This window comes from Lagenorhynchus albirostris, chromosome 17 (genome assembly GCF_949774975.1).
Source record: "Lagenorhynchus albirostris chromosome 17, mLagAlb1.1, whole genome shotgun sequence".
Lineage (NCBI taxonomy): Eukaryota > Metazoa > Chordata > Mammalia > Artiodactyla > Delphinidae > Lagenorhynchus > Lagenorhynchus albirostris.
The window spans coordinates 78,619,853-78,642,915 of NC_083111.1; the positions used below are offsets into that span (position 1 = coordinate 78,619,853).

Here is a 23,063-nt window from a genome sequence, read left to right on the forward strand (position 1 = left end):
GTAGGACTCGAGGCGGTGCTCTGAGAGGGGCGGCATAGAGGCCCAAAGAGCACACGCAGGGGAGGGGCCTGGGGGGGCCACAGGCACAGACAGACACAGGCCCAACCCTGCTGGCCACCAGCCGTGTGTGCTGCGTGGGGTCGTGCGAGTCCCTACCTGCGCCGGGGTCTGACGAGCTGGTGGGCGGCCCCCTGACCACACTGGACAAGCAGAGGCAGGGATGCAGGTGGACCAGCAGAGAAGTGAGGCAGGCCCTTTATTGGAGAATCTGTCAGCGACACGCAGACGCACGCAGGCCGTGGCCCCCCACAGCCCAGCCTGGAACCAGCCCAGGGGCCAGAACAGCTGGCAGAGGTGACCGTCTACCCACCGGGGGCAGGTGGCTCCTCCTGGGGTCAACCATGGTGCCACCTCTCCTGGCTGGGCTGCCTCGGGGCCCCGGGAAGAAGAGCCAGCCCTCGGGGGATTCCAACGGCCGAGGGGGCCGAGGGAGCTTCCCCAGACCCACCCCAGCTGTGCCCCTCCCTCACGCTCACCTCTTCTTCCTGCTGGCTGGGCTGTGAACCCCAGGTCACAGGGAACAGGTGCAGGGACCCAGGGCCACACTTTGGGGTTTGGTTAGCATTCACCCTAGCAGCGGCCTCTTGCAGGGGAGCCCTGATGGCCAGTGTGGGAAGGGGCCACAGTCTGCCAAGTCTGGGGGCCCCTGCAAAGCCCAGAGAGGACGGCGCAGGTAGGAGGGGAGGGGAGGGGTGGGAGGAGTGGACAGGAGTTGCAGCGAAGGCCTGTCCACTGCCCGGGGGGCCCTCTGGTCATCTCTCCCCGCGGGAACAGCGGCTCAGGCCTGGGCCCCCAGGGCGCGCACGTGCACGCTGGGCAGGCGGAACCAGGAGGGCGGCAGCCCCTTGCTGGAGCTGTCCTCGTGGAAGCGGATGCGGAGGAAGAAGTCGCCCGTGCAGAGGAACAGAAGGGCCCCAAGGCAGGCTGACTGGCCCGACGGCCGCACCTGAGGGGAGGAGGGGCATCAGCCAGGAGCAGCGCGGACCCCCAGAGCCTCTAGGAGAGCCCTGAACCTACCTAGATACGGAGGCGGGGGCGGGGGCGGGGGCGGGCGGGCCCCCAGGACTTGCTCCCGTGGCCCTCCAGGGCTTCCCTGCTGTGCTGCCCCGGCGAGTCACTGCACCTCTCCGGGCCTCAGCTCCTATCCTAGGATGGCGCTAATCACACTTCCCTCCCTGGGCCGTTTGGGGGTCAGGGAGTGTGGGGAGCGTTTGGGGCAAAGGCGCCATCTCAACAGGTAAGTGGAGCTTGAGGACTGTGCCTTGTGACCCCATCAGTCCCTCTGGGCCTGCGTGCAGCGACCGCGAGCAGGGAGGAGCCGGCCACGTGGGGCAGGGCAGCGGTGCCAGGGGCACAGAGATCTGACGCTGTCTTGCTGCTCCCCCGGCACACTCGTCTCAGCTCTTTAACAACCCTCGGGGCCAGTATCCCCATCCTAGCTCTGCTCCTGGGACTCAGGTACAGAGACGTGAACTTGTCTGAGGTCTCAGGGCGAGTCAGGGGAACAAGGGTCAACGCAGAGAGGCCGCCACGTCTACCAACCCCTAAGTCTGCCACTGGGGGAGGGGTGGGACAGGGGACAGTGACCGGGGGCTACACGCACCTTGTCCAGGTAGAAGGTGCCGGAGCCCACGAAGGAGACGGCATGGCGCAGGTCGTAGGTGTGCACGCCGTTCTGGTGGTCCTGGAAGGGCACCACGCCGAGGGCGAAGGGCCCCACGCTGCGCGGGCTCCGGTTGGTCAGCCTCACCTCCAGGCGCACGGGGTCGCCCACCCGGCAGGCCGCCGCCTCGCGGTCACAGGGCTGTCCGTCCACCAGCACATCTGCGAGGGACATGGGGCACGAGGCTGTCAGGGCACCGCCCAGCCGGCCTCCCTCCCTCCATTCATTCATTCGTTCCCCGCTCCTTCACCCACCAAGGCTGCCTCCTGGAAAACAGAGGAAGGGCCCCGGTTCCTGCTCTCCCGACGTGCAGGCCAGCGGAGACAGGCGTCGGGGCCGGAGCTGTACCCCAGGGGGGTCTGTGCCACGCTGGAGAGGCCGAGAGGGCCTCAGGGTCACTGGGGGGTCCTGAAGGGCCTCCTAGCTGCCCCCACCTGGAAGGGCTGAGCTCTGGCCTGGACCCCAGGGGCTCCTGCAGGTGGAGGCCAGCCAGGGGAGGGGCTGAGAACTGGCGGGGCCTGTGCACAGGCCGGGGCCGAGGAGCCGTGGCTGGGCCTCCGTTGAGCCACCTGCAGACCGCCCCGCCCAGACTGCCGCAGTGAGGGCCGGGGTGGCCCTGGGGCACCACGGAGGCGGGACGCTAGCTGGGGGAAGGTCTGGGGGTCACGGAGCAGGGCGCGCGCCCGCCAGGCAGGGAACAGGGAATGGGCAGCAGCAAGGGGGTGGGGTGATGGGGCAGGTCGACTGGAGAGGCTGTGCTGTGACCCCCACTCTTCTCAGACCACCAGACGTCCCAGCAGGACGGCGGGGTGGGTAGGCTGGGGGACCCGCCTTCAAGCATGGGTGCAAGGCAGAGGCTGCCATTTGAGAGTGACAAGTGTCCTTAAAAGAGGCAGAAGAGGAGAAAACTGACTCAGCGGGGAGCCCAGAGCCCAGAGGCAGCCCTCTGTCTGTGAAGACAGAGGCAGAGGCTGCAGTGATGCAGCCGCGGCTCCAGGAGCTGGGAGAGGCGGGGGATCCTCCCCCAGAGCGCTGCCCACACCTTGAATTCAGACCTCCAGCCTCCAGGACAGTGAGAGTCAGTCAAGCCCTGTTGCCTCGAGGCCCCCGGTCTGTGGTGATTTGCTACGGCAGTGCCGCATGCTGATACCGGCAGGAAGGGTCCTTCCTGACACCAGAAGGTCACCGGCTTGCTGATCCGGCCATGGAGGCCAGGGAAGGGGGTCCTAGACCTGCAGTGGGACTTCACACCACATGGTACTGGCCGTGGGGCTACCGAGCGCCGACCCTGAGCCCTGGCCTCGTCACATCTGCAGGCCCAGGAGTAATGATGTGACAGTGTCACCTGTGTACTTCCTCACGCCTGCCCGCCTTGCTGTTTAGGGACTCGTCACGTGTGTCTCAACCTTGACCCCGCCATTACCAGCATCCCGCAGTGGAGGCTAGTCGGGGACAGCCCCTGGGTCACTGCCACTGCTCCTGACACCAGGCAACTGCACGGAAGACCCTCCTGTCCAACAGCTATGGGGCCTCGGTGCCCACGGGAGGAGGCCAGCGCCTCACTGGGGTTCCTGGAAGGCACGGCTCTGGAGAGTGGCCAGCACTGGACGGGCCATGCAGACCCTCCCTCCAAGGCAGCAGCACATCCAGGACTCGGAGTGAAAGTGTGTGTGTGTGTGTGTGTGTGTGTGTGTGTGTGTGTGTGTGTGTGTGTGTGTGTGTGTGTGTGTGTGTGTGTGTGTGTGTGTGTGTGTGTGTGTGTGTGTGTGTGTGTGTGTGGAGAGGATGTATCAGGAACAAGAGACACTGGCTTCTGTCCTGGGCCTGTTTCAAACCTGAGAAGTGGGCGTAATGACAGTCCTGGGTCCCTCTCCTGCTCAGGCCAGGCCCCGGTGATGCGTGCTGAACAATGAACCCAGCCAGGCAAGTCTGAGCCTCATGTGGAGAGAGCAGGTGTAGGAGAGCCTCGGTTGATGGTTCCATTAAGGGGAAGACAGGATTCTCTGCAAATCAGCGGAGGGTGGCCGGCTCGCCGCATCTCCGCCCTCTCTGTTCTCCCTTGTAGAGAACCGCGTGGGCCACAGGCACTGGCCTATGGCTTACCTGCAGAGCAGCCCCCAGCTCACCTGGTGGTGTCCATTTAACCCTTCCCTGATGCCCAGCTCTACTTGGCCCCTGGGGCAATGAAGAGGGGAAATGAGGCTGTGGACACAGTTCCCAGTGGGACTCTTTCCTTGGCATTCTCTAAATGGGGGGAGGGGCATGTCCCGAGGTCAGGCCAGGGTGGCAGGGATGGGGGACGGAGCTGGCCCCTGGCTGAGCAGCAGGCCGGGCTGGGGTCTTGGCTCTGCCCTAACCCTGCATCCTGGAGGAGGCCCTTTGCCGAACTGAGCCTCCTTCACCTCATCTGCAAAACCGGGGTAATGACCCAGACGCAGACAGAGGACCCAGCCAGGCTGCCCTGCCCCAGTCTGGGGAGAGCTACTTGCTTCCTTGTCTGCCTCCCCAGGGAGGAGGGCGACCCTCAAGAGGGGCAGGACCCGCCTGTCTTGCTCTCTGATGTGTCTCCAGTCACAGGTGACACTGACTGTCATGGTTCATCCATGCTGGCTTTAGTACTGAAACTTCTGCGTCCCGGGAACCCCTCAGGCACGCTGGGACGGTTGGTCACGTCACACCCATGCCTGGCGCCCACAATAAGTGCCTGCCAAACTCACGACTTTCTGGGCTCAGCAGGCAGCTGTCTCCTCCCACCCTGCCGCTCCAGCACCTCCAGCCTGGGTCCGAGAGCACCAAACCTTCCCACGTCACTCACTGGGAGGAAACAGCAGAGGTCCGTTTTCTCTGAGAATATGACACGCTTCCTGAATTGAAAAGGATGCCAGGGCTGCCTCTCCTGGGACCCACGGGGTACTGTGCGAGAAATCTAGTGAAAATGCACCTGAGATAACAGTGTTGATGGTGACCGTGATGGCTGTGCTCAGGTCAGGGGTTGTAACTCCACTGGCACTAATGTCCCAGCATACCCCATTGCTGTAGTGAATTCGGTTCTGACTCTGGACCGGGGTAGCGGTGCCCCATGCCGGGGAGAGGGGACCCTTCTCGCGTGGAAGCCCTGCTGAGCAAGGCTGGAAGGAACAGCTGAGACCAGCCATCCACCAGGGAGTCACAGAACTCACCAGGAAGGAGCAGGGGAGAAATAATTAAAAATTTCTCAAAGGCAAGCTGTGCTGGAGCCGTTTCTAAATTGCCCAGAGGAAAGAGAACCACCTCGCGGCACTGCCGGGAGTTCAGCCGCCCTGCTCGTGCAGGGCTCAGCTCAGCTTCCCGCCCACCGTCCCTGGGGGCCCCCTGGCCCAGCCCCTCCGCCCTCAGGTGGGGAAGGTGGGCGCCGCGTCCACTCAGTCGCCAGGCCGGGGGGGCCCCTGTCAGGGACGGCGGGTTAGCACTCCCTCTGTGTCCGCAGCAGACTGGCCAGCTGCAGGAAGGGGTGGGCACACCAGTCCGAGTGTGTCCCGTGCACCTGGTGCCTCCCCGCCCCGAGAATTCCTCACCATCACCCGGGAGCCTTCCCGCGGCATCCAGGGTGGGCTCATTAAGACCCCCGCGGGAACCCCAGGTCTGATGTCCGGGTGTGCGGGGTCTAGTTGCTCCCCTTGGCCGCCAGGGTCGGCCCGTCAGGCCGCTGCCACTATGCACTTCCTGGGGTGGTGACCCCCCTGCCCACCTCCAGGCTGGGGTAGAGGGATTCCTGCTGCTGCGCACTTTTGAGTAGTTTCTCCTTGACTCCTCCCCGCTTGCCCTCTCCGAGCCTCAGTTTCCTCACCTTTAGAAGGGCTGATAGGAAAGCCCACCTCAAAGAGGTTTTGTGAGAACTGGAAACGCGCACGCAGAGGGGGCGGGGCACACAGCGGCCGCAGGGGGACGGCTGGATCATTGTCGCCATCACGCTCACATCACCCTGGGCAGTGGAGATGCGCGGGGCGGGCCAGGCCCCTGACCAGCTCTAATCCCCAGCCCAGGAGGACACTTTGCATTTATATAGCTTCTCCAGGGCCGCTCCTCACCCGCAGGCTGGCTGTGAATGCCGATGGGGAAAGAGGACCAGCACGGCGCTGAGGCGCTGGACAGAGAGGACCGAGGCAGCAGGACGAGCCCCTTCAGCCTCTCCGGGCCACTCTGTCCAGGAGGGGTGCAGACCCACAGGCAGCCCGCAGGTGGGCCACATGGCGACCTGGAATGCCCCAGCCTCCCGGGGAGGCAGGGAGGGGGGCCCCAGCCTGGAAGCCCACCTCCTGACCCCCAGGCTGCTGGGGGGCTGCACACGGGCAACCTTGACCTGGGGGCTCCTCGGGAGCGGTGGGCGGGAGGCACAGAACTCTGGCTCTGTGAGGTCTAGCCTTGTCCCCGAGAAGCTCCCGGAACCCTGAGTCTGTGCTGCCAGAGGGGGTGGTGTGGTAGACAGAATGACACCCCCAAAGATGTCCACATCCTAATACCTGGATCCCGTGCAGTGTGTTCCCGCACACGCTAAAGGGACTCTGCAGGTGACATTCAGTTAAGGACCTTGAGACGGCAAGTATCCTGGAGTATATGGGTGGGCCCAATGTCGTTACGAAGGTCCTTATAAGGGCAAGAGGGGGCAGGAGAGAGCCTGGAAGGCTGTGTGTCCATGGCGGCGGAGGGAGGCTGGGAGTTGCTGCATGGCTGGCTTTGAAGGCAGGACGGGGCCAAGGGGTGCAGGCGTCCCTGGAGCCCAGAAGGCGGGAACCGGGGTCTCCCCAGCCCCCAGCCTGCCGCCACCTCTTAGACTGGCCTACAGGACCGTGGGGTAGTAGCTCGTGTTGTTCTCAGCCACTAGGTTGGCGCTCACTTGTTAGAGTGGCTGCCGCTCGGCGACCAAAGAGCTGCCGCCGCCCCCCAGGCCCAAGGGGAGGGCGGGCAGAGCCCGGCCTGGACCTGGACCATGCACGCAGTCTGAACTCTAACTGTGTCCCTCATCTGGAAATGCAGTGAGTGTCACGTTCTCTGTGCAAAGTGCCAAAGGGAAGTGCTCAAAGGTTCGGTTCGTTTCTGCCCGACCTGCCCCCAAGACCCCAGTTTCTGAAACCCGAGGCCCGAGGCCAAGGCCACAGCACTCGTTATCTTAACGAGTGTCTGTGGAACATCCTGGATGTGGCCCTGCCCTCAAGCAGCTCCAGGTGGGAGGGACTCCTGGACAGGAAAGGTGGCCACCCTGCAGGACCGAGCAGGAGGGGCTCAGGACCCAGTGAGGGCCGCAGCCGGGCACTGGCTCCTCTGGGCAGCCCTGGCCTCCTCGCCCAGGTGTCCAGCGGGGTCTCACCCTTAACTTGGCCCAAACGAAACCCTCCCACTTTCTCCCGGAAACCCCGCCTCCCCAGGGTCTTCCGTACAGAAGCGGCCCTACCCGGCAGGCCTGCCTGGCGCCGGGAGGTCACACCGAGGTGTTCCCCGGGCACCCACACCCAGCCCCCCGGCCCGCCCGGAGGCCATCCCCATCTCCGCCCCGACCCACTCTATCTTAGCCCAGGCCAGCTCCCCACACGGCAGCCAACGGTTCACAGCGGCGTGAACCATGGTTTCACCTTGTCACGTCCTCGCTTGCCCCTTGCCCGGTCCCAGAATAAAAGGGAGTTTTGATCACATTACGGCCACTGACCTGGTCTCCAGGGCCCTGCACGGCCCTGAGCCAGGTTCCCCCATCCCCGCGCTCCTACCACGTTGCCTCCCTCCTCCCTGTTCCGCCAGCAGGCCCAGCGCATCCCTGCCCCAGGGCCTTTGCACCTGCTGTTCGCACCACCTTGGCCCCCTCCTCAGGGATGCTGCCTCTGACCACACGGTGAAGAGCCTTCCTGCCCCGTCACTCTTCCACTCTCTTCATTTTCTCGTGACCCTCAGCATCTTATCTGAAGTTCTTCTTTACCCATTTGTTTGTTAACCATTGTGTGTCTCTCCCTCCTCGCCCCAACACCCGGGCCAGGCAGGCACTCTTCTGGTTCATATTTGTTGAGTGAATGAGTGGATGAATGAAAGAGTAGGTGAGTGGGCTTTGGGGCAGGGGCACCTGGGCTCAAACCCCGGCCGTGCCCTGCCCCCTTCGGGCCCCCTGGGATCGAGGGGACTGGGCCACACCCCCAAAGCGCCCCTGCAGGGAGGACGTTAGGACCAAGCCGCCACCGCCCGGCTCTGGTCCTGACTCGCAGACCCGGCTTTCGTGGAGGACATTATTTATGCGGGATAATCTCATATCGTAAGAAATCTCCGGGGAGCGGATTAGTCTCTTTCCTCAAAGCGTTAAATTGGGCCACAGTCCATCTTCTCCCGCCGCCCCCGGCCCTGCTTCTCCTTCACTTTTAATACCAGCCAGAGTCACGGACTTAATTTTATCTGGCCCAGAACGGCTCCTGAAACGGCTGCCACGTTTATGCTATAGCACGTTGACAAGCTCTGGCAGGAGCCCATGCTATAAATAGAAGGCACGACGAGGGAAGGGCCTGCAGGGCCCAGGCTGGCGGGGAAGGCACTGGGGGAAGGCGGCCGGCGGTGCCAGCCTGCGCTCTGGCCAAGGGCAGCCACCGTGCGGACAGCGGGCGGGGCTTCGAGTGCGCTGAGAACGGGGCGGTGCCCGCACCCCAGGGCGCCACCAGGTCAGGTGGGTCTTCCGTTGCTCAGTCCCTCCCCCCCACCCTCTCAGGTGCCCGGCACAGGCCAAGCCCCTCCCCCCCACCCTCACGTGCTCCTGGAGGGCAGTGAGAACAGGGGAGGCTTTAGCGGGTTTTGAGCGGGGAGGCTGAGGTCCGGGAAGTGATGGGGCTGCCGGGGCCCGGGGCCGCTGGCCCGCCCCAGACGCTGCCCCAACAGAGTGCCCGTCGTCCAGGGCTTGGCATCGGCATGGCGGCTGGAGTCCTGCTTCTGGAGGGGGCGGCTCTGTCCTCCAGCCTAGGTCTCCCCTCTTGCTCCAGGAGGGGCTGCAACAGCTCCGCTTTCCCATGAGGGGCCGGTTTAGAGCCCCGCCTGGCCTCGCCAAGTGCCGCCCCTACTGCACGCTGCGCCTGGAGGGGGCCGGCCTTTCTTGGTGCCCAGGACACAGGCAGACACCGCCCTTGGGACCTGCCAACCTCTCGTGCCCATTGCACTCCAGAGGGTTCCGGGCCCACGTAAGCCCGGGAGCAGGTGGAGAGCGCAGTGGAAGGGGCCCGGCGTGGCCCTCTGCACCCAGGCGCCCCCCTCGCCCTCCCCCGCGGGCACCAGCCCGCTGCGCTTCTCACTGTTGTTAGTCTTGTGAGTGACAGGAGCTCCCAGTGGCACCCTGGCCACTGTTCTAAGGCTTCACAGGCACCGCCTCACGCAGTCCTCAGACCAACCCCATCAGACTGGCGCTGTCACTGCACCACTTTACAGGTGAACCTACCCCGGTGTGGAGAGGCTCGCGGCCGGCCCGAGGCGCCCAGCTAAGCGCCCGGCTCCCACCTGAACTCTGGGCACAGGGGCTGGTGTTATTTTTTAAACAGCTTTACCGTGATTTAGTTCACAAACCACACAGCTCACCTACGAAAGTGTACAATTCCATGGCTTTTCATAGATTCCCAGATCTGTGCAACCATCACCACGGGCAATGTGAGGGCATTTTCATCACGTCAAAAAGAAACCCCATACGCCTTCACCATCCCTGCCTCTCTCCCCGTCCCCCAGCCCTGAACAGCCACGAACCGAGTTTCTAGCTCTCCAGACGCCCCAGATCTGGACTTCCACATGAGTACCATCATATATATTCGGTCTTTAAGGACTGGCTTCCCTCCCTGAGCGTGACGCTGTCAAGGTTCTGCCCTGTGGGAGCCCGCACTTCCCTCCTCTTCACGCTGGAGTGATGTTCCGGCGTGTGGCCACACCACAGCTTGTCTTCATTTGTGGATGGGCCCTCGGGTGCTTCCACCCTTGTCTGGCGTAAGCAATGCTGCTGTGGACACTCCAGGACAAGTGTCTGTACGGACTCAGGTTTTCACTTCTCGAGGACACACACCTCAGGGCAGAACTGCCGGGTCGTGTGGGTCTGCGTTTGACCTGCTGAGGAACCCCCAGGCTGTGTTCTGAAGCAGCTGCGTTGTCTCACAGCCCTACTCGCAGCGTTCAGGTTCTCCACGTCCCTCCCAGCGCTTGTAGCGCCTGCCTTGCTCTGTCCCCGCCATCCTAGTGTGGGTGCGGTAGCGTCTCCCTGCTGTGCCCACGCCCGGCCAGGCAGCTGCGGCCCTCAGCGCCCCACAGGGTGGACGTGCGCCTCTGCCTGCCGGGACAGGAGTCTGCAAAGGCCCTTCTGTCCGGTCTTCTTTACTCATCCATCCCTCGCTGAGAACCTTCTGGAATCCCAAGCCCTTAACCCCACTCGTCCTCCTGGAGACTGCGGCTGGGCAGAGGGCTGGGGCATAGCGTGGGTTCCTCTCCCCTCGTGCATGGCAGAGAATAGGGGGCTGGGCGAGTCTGAGGCCAGCAGAGAGCATCAGGACCCAGACTTCAGAGGCGCAGGTGGGAGCAGGGCCTCTGAGGCCAAGACGAGGGCCGGGTAGAGAGCGGAGCCTGAGGACGAGCAGGTCACGGATGGGCCAGTGGTCAGGCCGGCCCTGCGGCGTCCACAGCCGTCTCTCTAGTCTGGTCCACGGAGTGGGAGGGCGTGAAGGTCAGGGGCGGGCAGATGGTCCTGGCACTTGGGAGACACTTGCCAAATGGCTGTGGACAGCCCAGCGGTTCTAAACCACTGTGGACTTTTCAAAAGGGACCTGCCTGGCGGCTCCCGGGAGTCTGGCCTCCTAGGTCGATTCTGACGTGTGTGTGTGTGTGTGTGTGTGTGTGTGTGTGTGTGCGCGTGCACGTGTGCATATCCCGGGCCACGGTCTCGCTCTGAGAGGCAATGGAAGACGGGTGAGGTGGGACTTTGGGTGGAGGCCGCACAGCACAGTTCCCTTGGGGCTGAAGGAAACACGGAAAAAATCAGCAGCCCCCCGGCCCAGCCAAGGTCACGCGCAAGTCGCTTTTCAGTGGCAAGGAGGGGTGAGTCGCGGACGGCCTGCTCGTCGCTTCTTCAGGACACAGCTCCCAGGGCCGGCAGTGGAAGGCTGCTTCCTCCCCGGAGCCCAAACCCCCAGCAAGGACACCCTCCCGGCCTCACCCCAGAGCTCCACCTTCCTTGCCTTTCATTTCTTTGATAAAACTGGACGACTAAGCAGACTTTGGGTCTAATTTTGGACAAAACATTTTCAAGACTTGGGAACAATGCGGTAGGAATTAATGAGGTGAAGCCTCCAAAACTGCCGGAGTGAGTCAAGTTTTCGAGGCTCTACCAAGCCTGCTTCAGCTGAAGCACATTTAAATTTCAAATTTCACAGGACACACATTTCTCCAGTTGACATGAATCTCGGGGGGCCTGAATTCTAGAGCCAAATTTGATTCAGGAGAGGCTAGGTTCGGGAATTTATCAAGGAGCTTTGTCACCCTTTAAATGAAGCAAAAAAGAAGCTCAAGTGGGAACAAAATACAACGGCTGAGGCTCGGGGATGCGGAGGAGAACCAAGGCCTGGGGCCCTGGCCCGGTGGTGCTGCCCGCTCCCCCCAGCGCTGGCTGTGCTCTGGGAGAAGGCACAGGCAGGTCCCGCAGAAAACCCTGTAATTCCCGACTAGCCAGTAGAAAGTGGTGAACTTTCTCTAATGCCAACGTAGCTAGTCGCTAGGTACACAACCAAGGCGGCAGGTTTTCCCTCGCTACCGACGAGAGCCAAGTAACTTGCCTTTTCTCTGTGGCTGTTAGGGAGCTCAGAGCCAAGAGTGTACCAACCTAAGGCACCACGCAGGCCCTCAGCGGCCGTATTTCAGTCTACACACACAGGCGCACACACACGCACGCGCACACGGACTCTCCTGCATGCCCACTCCTCCAAGTCTTGACCAACTGTGCCAAATACGGTTTCCCTTAGTCCAAATGTTTCAAATCTTATTTTGCTCCTTTATTGACAGAGAGTTTGCAAAAGAGGTCAGGAGCACGGAGATGCCCCGGAGGTGGGAGTGATGGTGTTCTGGGCGAGCGTGTTACACGCGAAGAGGCAGTGGGCATCTGGGGAGGTGGCATCAGGCCCCACAGCCGCCTCCCGCCTCCCCCCACCTTCCGAGCCTCCCGCACCGTGGGGGAGGGGGTCTTTCTGTCGGCCGCGCTGGCTCCGGCTGGGGGACACGAGCGGAGAGTGCCGGGCTGGGAGAAGGGCTGTTCCCGAGAGCTCGGCTCAGCTGCGCAGGCTCCACCGGGTCCCGGGCCGGGCGCGCATCAAGGTGGCACCGCACAACGCCTGAGCCCTGCTCCCAATGTGCTAAATGGCGCGCGTTTTTAACAGTTACTGAGGTAGATAATTAGTTCATAAGCCAGGATGCCTCTTCCCAGCATCCGGGGAGGGAGAACGCGCAAGACACACACGTGTAATTACCCTCAAGTCGAGAACAGCTCCTGAGGGGCCGTTTGTCTCTCTTGGGTAAATAATTTACTTTTACAACTTTTCATTAAAGATTTAAGGGAATTAGATTAAAATGAAGGAGAGCTGGAGTTGGAGGGGAGATGCGTGTGGCTTGGGGCTCACTCGTGGAATGTCCCCTAGCTTCCCGGGCACATCCCCCCGGCTGCCAGCACCTGTGGGGCGGGCGGGGACCAGGCCGGTGGAGGGGAGCCCCCGGCGGCTGCATCCTGTGGCCCTGTGGACTGTGCAAACCTGCTTCAACGACGGGGAGAGACGCACACGGCCAACACCACCCACCAGGTCAAGGGGTCCCCCTGCCCACGGTCGCCCTGGTTCTCGGGCCAGGCGAGCAGGGTGGCGGAGCTCAGACCAAGTCCAGGTTCCGGGAGAGCCCCTTGAGAAGCCGGAGCCTCTGCTTCCTCGCCTGCAAGGGGGTGATGCGGCCAGAGGGCTGGTGTGCAGAGCCGGGGCAGAGAAGTGCCCGACGAACGCGAGGGCTCACGACGGGGACCAGAGGCAGCGGTGCAGGCGGAGCTACAAGGTCGGTTCAGTTTGAAGAGACTGAGTTCGGGGCGGCCACATTCGAACCCGGGTCTCGCCTGAGGGTTCCGTGCTGGTGGCCGCCCTCTGCTGTCCTCTCCCTAGCAGTGTCCCCCTGCCCCAGGTCTCGAGGCCCCTCCACCCAGGGGCCCGCCCTGCTCTTCCCTCATGGAACACTTGAACTCGGGAGGTTCTGGTGGCAGAGGCTGGCCGCGTGTTCACCAGACCATTCCCTTGCCTCCCGGGCACACAGCCAGAGTGCAGTGCCCACAGTGCTGAGGCGTGAACACGGGACTGAGTCCCGGCCAGTGGACAGCAGCGGGGAAAATGACACCTCCCAGAGCTGGCCCCCACACACATCCCTCCTACAATCCCCCATCTGCCTGCTGACAGAACTAAAGGCGCTGAGAAGGGTCCGGGGGGAGCCGTGGGATAAGGGAAGCTCTGGGATGGGCAGGGCCCCAGGGTGGGCGGGGCCAGGGTCCCCCAGTGGGCTCCAGACAGGCCCCACCACCACCACCACGAGAACATAAAGTAAGGCTGCCGTGCTGGGCCCCTGAAACTTGGGGCTGTTTGTTAGGGCATTTAGCTATGACGTTTACCGGCCTCCAGGGCTCGTCTCTCCAAACTGCTCCCTTTCAGAAGCGACACTGGAACCCAATGAGGAGCTGACGTGCTCAGGACCATGGTGTGAATCAGCGGTGGCGTGGGCACTGGAGCCCGGGTGCCCTTCCCTTCCCAAAGGGACCGGAACTGCTTTTGCACGGGGAGCACCGTGCTTAGTGGAGACAATGCCTCTCTTAGGCCCTCTGCTTCAACCTTCTCTTTTTGGACAAGCACTTCAGACAACTGAAGATAAACCAGGAAAAAACGGAAGAATGAACGCTATGCCTGCTGGCTGGTAGCATTATGCAAAGACATCATTCTGAGAACAGCAGAGAATGTGAAATGACTTCTCTGTCTCCGAGCAGTGTCCCTACGTTCTCAATCTCTCCGTTCTCCTCTTCACTCAGGACTTTCTAAATAAAGATTGCTGCCCCCCAGGCAGCCCCTCCGCCGCTCCTGTGGCTCTGCGTCCAGGCAGGTCCTCACCACACAAGGCTGTCCCAGCCCCAGACCTTCTCACCCACAGGGTCAGATCACACGCTGGCACTGTTGGCACCAGGAGGATATGCAGGAACCTAAGGACCTTCCTTTCCCTAGATGAGGAAGCTGAGGGCCGGAGGGGAAGGAGCACGGGAGGCCCCAGCGGACACGCGAAGGGGCCGTGCAGTTGGTTTCATGCCGCTGGACCTTTGCACAGGCGGCTCATTGCCTGGGCCTGGGAGCCTGCCCTGTTCCGCCTGTCCAGCTCAGCCTCCCCTCCCCGGTGCCTCGGGGGCTGAACTCGGCATCCTGCATTTACCTGGGGTCCTGCCACCACCACGGACTCGGGAGGGCAGGACATGGGCACTCCTCCCTCCATCCCCTGGCGCTCAGCAGGGCCTGAGTACCTGGGGCGGCCCCCAGGATTTGCAGACCTTCTGCTGGCCGGTAGTGGGGCCAGGCCTAGGAGCCAGGGCTCTGGACTCCGGGGTCTGTCCAGGCAGGGAGACAACCAAGGAGAAGAAAAAGGGTTTCCAGAGAGAAAATGTAAAAGGATGTCGACATAGGATTGGGGCCCTCGACTGCTCCTCCAGAGTTTTCTAGACCGAATTGAAGGCCATCCGCCTCTCTCCTCTGCTCACTCTTCCCCAGCACCCTGTGACACCCCTCCCTCCATCCATCACCCGCTCACAGCCACACACAATGCCCCTCATACTCTCTGCCTTGCCAGCTCCTCTAGGCCTTTCCAAAACGCAGCTCGAGCAGCACCTCCTCCAGGAAGACTTCCTGCATCATACCCAGCCCCGCACAAGCCCCCTGTCATATCAGGTACAGCCTCATGCCGGAATTTTCCGTTGACAAAATGTCTCCCTGATTGAGGCGAGCTCTTCTGAGGGCAGGGCTCAGGGTTCACTCACTGAACTAACCGACGAACGAACAGGGCCCGACTATGGCTTGCTGTGTGACCTTAGGGAAATCACTTAACTTCTCTGAGCCTCTGCTTTCCCATCTATAACTCGAGAGGAACGAGCTGGATGATTTCAGAACAGGCTACTACTTCATGGTGCCCGTGCCTGGGCTCATCGCTCTAAGTCCATACTCACACTGCTCTTTCTACTGATCCAAGGTGGCACGTTGGCTCCCTCGGCGTCCTGACACCGTGCCAGGACCGTCCCCTCACCCCGCCACACACAGCCCAGGGCCTGACACCTGCCTGGTGCTCGGTCAACGTTTACCACGTCAAACAGACTCTTCAAGCGGTGGCAGCTGAAGCTTCCCGTAGACGTGGAGCACCCCAGAGCAGCTCAGATCACTCAGGAAGGACACGGGCCACGAGAGAAGCTTCCGAGCGGCCCACGCGCCCGAACCACGGGAGCCGGGCAGCTGGACAAACAGGCTGGAGATGAGCCCGCTGCCCTGCACTTAACCGGGGTCACTCCCGGCCATGAGAAAGGGCACCCTTTGAGCCCCCAGAGAGCGCTGCCCTGCCGAGACTTGGCCGCTGGCCCTTTGGAAGGATGCAGTAAGGGGGCCCCTCACGGCCCCTCTGCCCTGGGCGAGCGCCGCGCAGCAGGCTCCGCGGTGACGCTCACGCACGGGGTGGGGTGGGGCGGAGGCCCGCACAAACCCAGGACGGAGTGAGGAGCGGCCCCCGCTGCACCCACCCCGGGCGCAGGGCGTCGGATGCGGGAGGGCGGCGTCAGAGCAGAGCGGCCTCAGGGAAATGGGCCCCGGCTGTCCGTGCGGCGCGGGCTGTGCACTGGGCCCACAGACCCTCACCAGAGGTGGCCCTGCTGAATGAGGCCCCCGCCTGGGCTTGAGCGTCGCAGAGGCTCCAGGGGGCCCGACCCACACGAGAGTCCAGACTGTCCCGGGCTCGGGCGGGCTCCCTGCAAACGAGTGTGGACGGAGCAGCTCCTGGAGGACCGCCTGCCCAGGGCCCGTGCGAGTGCCCGTGTGCTGCCCTCCGTGCTGCCCTCTACCTGAGCTGCCCCTGGCACGGGGGACGGGTGCCCTCGTGCCGCTGCCTTTGCATTGGCTGGGTCCTCTGTTTGCAGAGGAAGAGCCCGGGGCGAGGCAGCAGCCCTGCACCGCACGGTGAGTGTGAAAGGCGCCGGGGCGGTGCCGGGCGCAGGCTGAGGGGCTGTCTGGGCAGCCCTGAGCCAGAAAAGAAGGCCCTTGCCCAGGGCTCCGCAGCTGGCTTGTGGCCTTCTGCTCTCGGGGACGGGCCTCTTGCCTCTCTGCAAGGACTGGTGGCTTCTCTAAATGTACTTTCCAGCCCGAGAGGGCCAGATCGAGGAGCCCTGGGATGAGTCCCCAGGGGCCACTCAAACCGCACGTGTCACCCAGGTGCCTGTCCCCTGCAACCCTCGGGCAGTGTGCCCCGGGGGGGGGGGCCTGTCCTAACACACGAGGTGTCTGCTGCATGTCATGCACTCCTGTCCTCCCAACCGACACAGAGCCAGCGAGAGAGAGCACTGACCCCAGAGCAAGCACGGAGAATCCTTCCAGGTCGACCTGGCTTCCCTAACTGAGCCTCCTGCAGAGACATCAAGACTGCCCCAGCTGTCCCTCGTCCTGTGACTGTACAGATGACACACCCGAGGCAGGTGCAGGTTTGGGGGGAACGCTCAGGAGGAAAGATGCACCGCGAGGGCCCAGGACTGGAGTCGGCACGAGGCGGGGAGGCTGGCTGACGGGGCCCTGGGGACGGGGGGCTGCCAGGCCACTAACTCGTGGGGCCCTCACCCAGCCTCAGTCTCTCACCGGTAAGATGAGACGGTGATGCCTGCCCGGCAGGGATGCTGAAAGACAGAAGGCGCAGGAGCGCTGCGATGTCCCTTGTGAGTGCGCTGTGCCGCGAGCTCGGGTGGCACACCCTCCCGGAAGCCCTCAGCTACGCCTGTACCCAGCCCGGACCCCCCTGCGCTGTCACTACCTGTCCCTGCTGCTCCCCCACGCGCTGGGAGCCCAGAGGGCAGGGGCTGAGGTCTATCTGTGTCTTGCCCAGTGGGTGTCTGTGAATGAATAGTGCGCGGGGTGAGCGGCGGTGGCCCCTTCTGTAGCGACACTGGGCCTTCCAGCTCCCAGCGACCCCGGGCACCCGCAGCGCCAGCACTGTGAACTCCCCTCCCCTGAGCACCTCCCACGCGCCTGCACTGTTCTCGGTGCTTGGCGCGCACGGGCCCGTTCCTCCTCCCCAGGGCCCTATGACAAAGGGTGTTACTGTCCCCACTTTGTGGACAAGGTACACAGAGCTCAGGTCCTTGCCTCAGCTGGGATTTGGCTGCAGAGCTCACACTCTTAACTGCTTCCTTCCACACGAGTTCCTTTGTCCCCTGCAGTAGCAGCAAGTGACATCGGCAGGATGGATGACCCCAGCGGACACGGAGAAGCCAAGCGCAGCTCCAGCCCGGGGGTCAAGGGCCCAGGGCCCCCTTGACGGGCCCCTGCCGCTCCACCAGGCAGTCCGGCCAGGCCGCTGCCTGCTCGCGGGCTGCAGAAGGCCGAGCGCGAGGGGCGGAGCCTCCTGAGGAAGGCCGCCCTGCTGCGCGCGGAGCCGATCCACGTGCCCTTTGAAACAAGCCCAGCCCGGCCCAGCCCAGGGGAAGGTTAAGGGCCGCCCACCCAGTCGGCCTACCTGGCTGCACATCTGAATCTCTGGCCCGATTCTGTCAGATGTTCGATGGAAATCACAGTGGAGTCCTCAGCCCTGAAGTGACCAGCAGCCAGAACTGGACAGAAGACATCCCCGCGAGGGTCCAGAGGCCAGGGATGCTCAGGGGACATGGACCTCTGCCTTGGCTCTCAGATAAACCCGGCCCTTCCGGAAACCACGTCTCCCGTAAGCATCCATGCTTCAGGTACCAGGGCCACGCCCTGGCCCTGACTCATTTCTCTGTCTCTGCACACTGCCCGCCTGCTTCCAACCCTAGCTTGTAACCACTGGCAACAGGGGCAGGCTCCCCCGTTCCACTTACTCAAGTTGGCGATGTTGGCTTCGTGGCCAAGGGTGGTGCCCACAGTTCCTAATCTGCCCACCTATCTGGGCTCCCGTGCCCCAGCCTCGGAACAGGGATCTAGATACTTCGTCTTCTGCCGCCACAAACTCAACCAACACTGGACGACACATCACCCATCCAACATCCATCCGTGTGTCTATCTACCCACGTGCTCACCTGTCCATCCATCCACGCATCTCCCATCCGCCACCTGCCCCTCCTTCCGCCCACCCCTGCCCCGCTCCCTCCCTCTGTTCGCTTTCCATGCAGTTTCTCCATTTTGCCTTTTCCCACTTTGCTACTTTGCCCTGTTCCTCCTTCATGGTGGGACAGCCCCGGTGCCTGCGGACTTCTCGGTCAGCCTTGGAGGCCTAAACCCACGAAAGTCTTCACCGCAAGCGTCTTCCATTCCTTCCAGATTTCCCCACACTTCCTGGGGGCCTTGACCAAACTTTCACTCAGCTGCCGGAGTTAAACAGGCCATCTGAAATGGTACCTCTGCCATTTATGAGCTGTTTGCCCCTTGGCAACCCACTTACTTCGTGAGCCCCAGAATCCTCCCTTGGAATATAGACTATGGTGACTGAAGATTAAAGGACACGGATACGTAAAGGGCCCGCCCTCGGCACATGGGGGAGTCAGACAACATCAGTCCCCTTTCCTCGCGCTGCGTTACGGCTTATAGGACGGTTCCTTGTGGGCCGGTCCATCTCCTCGGCTGGAGCACAATCATATGGTTTGCATGTCCCAACCCCATCTCCTGGCGCTTAGTAGGAATTCAGGAAATACTTGCTGCATTGAACTGGCTTCATCATGGCAAGTCTGAACCCTTGAACCTAGAACTGCAAGAAGAGAGATGCTCTGGAATACTCTCAGTTCATCCTGGCTAACCTGACCCTCAGCCACGACAGCCAAGGCTGCCTTGCGCTCTCTGGACCTTAGTTTCCTTCTCGGTAAAACAGAGCAGTCACACCAGAGACCTCCCCTTCGACTGCCTAGTCTCAGCCACCTAATCCGCAGCAAAGGCCACCAAGGACTGGTTGACGGCATAAACCCTGGATGTCCGCATCTGCCCTCAGTGGAGACAGGACTGACCCCTCCAGGGGTGCAGACGGTCTGCCACGGATGCTGTGATGCCTGCTCGGGGGGCCGCTCCTGGAGTGAGGCCTCAGGCCCCCCAGCCCTTCAGAGGCTGCCTCGCCCAAGGTCACAGCCCCTTTCCAGGGGGGCCCACATCCGGTGACCGGCTGACACAGGGCATCAAGCCCCAGGCCCCTTGTCCCAACGAGCCACCCCTGCTCCGGAGCTCCTTCACGGGGCCTGCGTCGCAGCCCGGCCTCCCCCTCCTCTCCCTCTCCCAGGGGCCCCAACCTGTGGCGCGAGCTGAACGGTACACCTCCCTCCCTGCTGAAGAGGCCTCCTGCTTCGGGTCAGAGAGACGTAAACCCTGGCTGCAGCACTTACAGAGCCGGATGAGGTTCCGAGCCTCCACTTTCCCATCTGCAAAATGAGCTTGAGCACTAAGCACAGACCGCGTGGCTGCAACGAGTCAATGAGATGAAGCCCGAGAGCTTCCTGGCACGTGGTGCTGCCACTGCCTGGGGTTCTGGGGAGGAGACTGAACCCGAGATGCTGCGCTCTCGAGCGGGGCCTCTTTCTGCCCCAACTCTGAGCGAACAGAGCTGCCGCTGCCCGTGACAGCAGCTGCGTTTACCAGGACCTTCCGTGGGCCCGGCCCTGTTCTAATCCTCACAGCTACCTTCTGCATTACAAGCCCTTACTGCCCTCATTCTACAGATGAGGAAACTGAGGTTCAGAGAAGTTGGTCACTTGTCCAGGCTGCACAGTAAGTGGCAGAGCTGGAGGCTGGACCCAGGCGTCTCTTTAACACCTTCGTAGCAGGCTGGGGCATGGGGAAGGGAAGGAAAGATGCGGGCTAGCGCTCACGGAGTATTTACGGTGTTCCTGGCGCTGCACTGGGCGTCTCCATGTCTGGGCCCATGGAAGCCACGCACAGTCATCTGAGCTGGGTTCTGTCTTCGTGAGGAAGGTGAGGGGTAGAGGCCGAAAGGCCAGCTGCAGGCTCGTGACTCCAGGCCCTTGACGGCCACCCTGGCAGTGCTGGGATGCTGACAGCAGGAACGCTGGGACAGCACACTCGGAACTTGGCCTTGCCGGCCAGCATCCCCCACTTCTGGCAAGAATCCTGCCCAGTCGGTTCAGCGAGAATCCCCGCCCCTGATGTCCGATCGCCTGGCCTGCCTTCAGCAAGAATCCGCCACCCTTGATGTCTCCTCTTAGTGACTTTCCACCCACTGACCCCTCACTCTGCTCGTTGGCTCCAAACCCCCAGCCGTCTTTGCTGCATTTACAGCAGAGTCTGACCTCTCTCTGCTACTGGACAGGCTTGACCCCTGTCACAACAGTCCTGAATAAAGTCCCCTTACTGTTTGAACAAGTGTCAGAATCATTTTTTGACAGCACAAAGCTTCCTGTCCCCACTGCAGACGCTGGTTGAAGGATTAATGCATGCTGTCCCCAGGCCTAGAGAGGACACGGAGCCACTCTGGGATGCTGGGAGGGGGTCCAGATCCCAGCCCAGCCTCTGCACGTGCAGGCCACCTGGACCTCCACGCTGCACGGGGCTGACCTCGGGTCCTCCTCACAACTTGAAGCCTGCACGCGTGTGCGCGTGGGCAGGTGTGTGGGGTGAGTTCACATAATCTGCTCCAGAGGCTTCTGAGGCTAAAGGAGGCCATGCCTGCGCGGGAAGGGCAGGGCCAGGGCTTGGGACTGGGGGTCAACATGGATCCTTTCCCCCTCTGTCCCTGCAGTACCAGATGGAGAGAGCAAAGAGCAGGGAAGGACGGAGATGATGGGGGCAGGAAGCCGGCCCAGGGAGGGCCCACCCTAGTGGGGGGGCTCGGGGGGCTGGGCGCCCTCTCCCCAGCCCCTCCCTCCCCAGGGTGATCTGTCTCAAGGCAGGCACGACAGTGGCCTTGTGCTCAGAAGGCTCCCACGGCCCAGCACCCAAAGGACACCAGCTTCTGGGCAAAGCTCCCAGGGTGCCCTTAGAGACCCCATAGGAAAGAGGGTTTCCTTCCTCACCCTGCAGGCCCCTGTGCCCCTGCTCCCTCCTCCGAGAAGCCCTCCTGGACCTGCGCAAGTAGAGCAGGAGCCCCCAAGGCCCCCTCCTCCCCATCTCTGGCCCTGTCTCTGAGCACAAAGCTCTAAGCCGTGACTTTCTTTCTCAGCACCAGGCAGGGCGTGGGCATCTCCAGGGTCGGCCAGGGCACCGTGAACACACACTGGGCCCAGCGACCCCCGGGCTGGGGGGGGGAAGCTCCTGACCCTCAGTCCCTGCTCAGACCTCCAGGTGGCCTTGATCAGTGCCTGTTGATGGAATGGACGAGCACACAAATCTCTTCCGGGTCACAGTGCTTTTCAACTTTTTGCTGGGATTCCTGCAGGTGTGGCCCGGCCACGGAAAGCAGCAGGTCTCTCCCTAGCCCCAGGCCCTGCATTTAAGTTTGCGGTGAGCAAGCTGCTCGTTCCCAGGCTGGGGCTCCTAAGAGAAGTCCTCTCGGTACAGTAAATAAACGGGGCTGAGCGCGCAGTAAAAGCCGGTGAGGGCCTCACTGGCTGTTTGCCCCGTGGTTTCTCATTAACGGAAAATAAAAAATTAAAGACAAAACGTCCCCAGAGATGCAGGAGAGGCAGGGGTGGGGATGGGGGACTTGCGGATGCCCCCTGGGGGCTGGGTCCCAACCACCCCACGGAACACAGTCACCTCCTTATACCCGCGCCAGGGTCCACAGCCGGGGTGGGGCACGGCTGGAGCAAGGCCAGGCCGGTGTGACGCCCCCAGACTCCACCCCTGCCCCCTCGCACCAGGCCATGTCCCTCCTCAACCTTCACTATCCACCAGCAAAGGCCCAGCGAGGCCGGGGGCGGGTCTGCTTGCTCCTTTGTCCCCGGGACCCAGGGAGGGTCTGGCCCAGCAGGGGCTCAGGAAATCCCTGCTGATGGGCAGCAACCTGGCCCTCCCTGCCCTGCAGCAGCGGGTGCACATCTGCCCGCCTGCCAGGGGCTCGCCAGGCTGCCACCTGCCCAGGGCCACTTACCCTCCCTAATCGGGCTCGGGAGACAGGCCGGGTTAGTGGAACAGCCTACTCTGTGGGGAGCTGCGGGGGGGGGGTGACAACCAGGAGATTTAATTAGACCTCTGAGCTCCTGCTGGTGTCCTCTGGGGCTCACACCTCACCTGCAGGGGTTGTCAGATCCCTGTCTCCCTGGGGGATCTCTGGTCTGGGAGCCGGCATGGGGGCGGGGAGGGGGCCCTTTGTGAGCTCTGGCTGAGCCTGAGAAACTCCACGTTCACTGGTTCAGCGAGTGGCATCAGCATCGCGAGGTCGGCACAGAAGAAACCCGGGTCACCTGCTCTCTCTCTCACCCCTCACCACCAGGGCCTGCGGCGTCTATGGCCGAAATCTCACTCCAACCGCCCCACGGGATGAGGGCCCAGAAGCTCAGGGGGTGGGTCCGGGGACCCCAGGTCTGGGTTCAAAGCCCCATGCCAGCCCTCACCAGATGGGTCCTGGACACGTGCCCCTGCGCTCGAGAGCGTGGATAGGCGCGCACGGCTCAGCCCCAGAACCCTGGCCCAGTCCCCAGGAGTGGGTGCCGCCCTCCACGGGGATCCCCGTGGTGCCTCTGCCCCGCCAGCTCCCACCCCGTCCACGCAGCAAACCTCTCTGCATCTTTCAACCCCCCTCGCGCCCCAGCGCTCCCCTCTTCTTCGCACGCGTCTGCCCTAGGTACCCCGGGAGCCCTGTCTCCCGTAGACGGTAGGTGGCGTCTCTCAGGGCCGGGCCCGCCGAAATCAGAGCCCGAGCCCCTCAACCCTGAACAGCAAGTCTGCGGACTCACAGCCCCTCAGCCCCAAAGCCCAGAGACAAGCAGCTCCCTGTGCTTCCCGGCTCAGCTCACTGTCTAAAGGGCCAGAGACCAGGAAGCAGTTGGGAAACGAATTCGCTCAGCACTGGGTGTTGGGGAGCCCTGGAGTCCGGGCCCTGGTGATCGGTCCGGGTGGTGGGGAGGGCACTCAGCAGAGCTCGCTGTGGGCTCTGGAGACCCTGGGGCTGACGTGCCAACTACCCTGGCGCTATTCCTAGTGTGGTGCGGTTCACTGTTCACTTCTGC

General features: G+C 62.7%; 1 protein-coding gene across 6 annotated transcripts in view; it reads right to left on the reverse strand.

Annotated features, from left to right (window-relative positions):
• Nucleotides 1-229: 229 nt before the first annotated feature.
• The window catches only part of TRAPPC9 (trafficking protein particle complex subunit 9), a 526,641-nt gene continuing 503,807 nt past the window's right edge, over nucleotides 230-23,063 (reverse strand). For all 6 annotated transcript variants that reach the window (XM_060127570.1, XM_060127568.1, XM_060127569.1 and 3 more), the window contains 2 exons: nucleotides 1,664-1,884; nucleotides 230-1,006 (listed from right to left, as the gene is read on the reverse strand). In XM_060127570.1, the coding sequence (XP_059983553.1) occupies nucleotides 839-1,006; nucleotides 1,664-1,884 (389 nt within the window). In that variant the 3' untranslated portion in view covers nucleotides 230-838. The remainder of the gene's footprint in view (nucleotides 1,007-1,663; nucleotides 1,885-23,063) is intronic.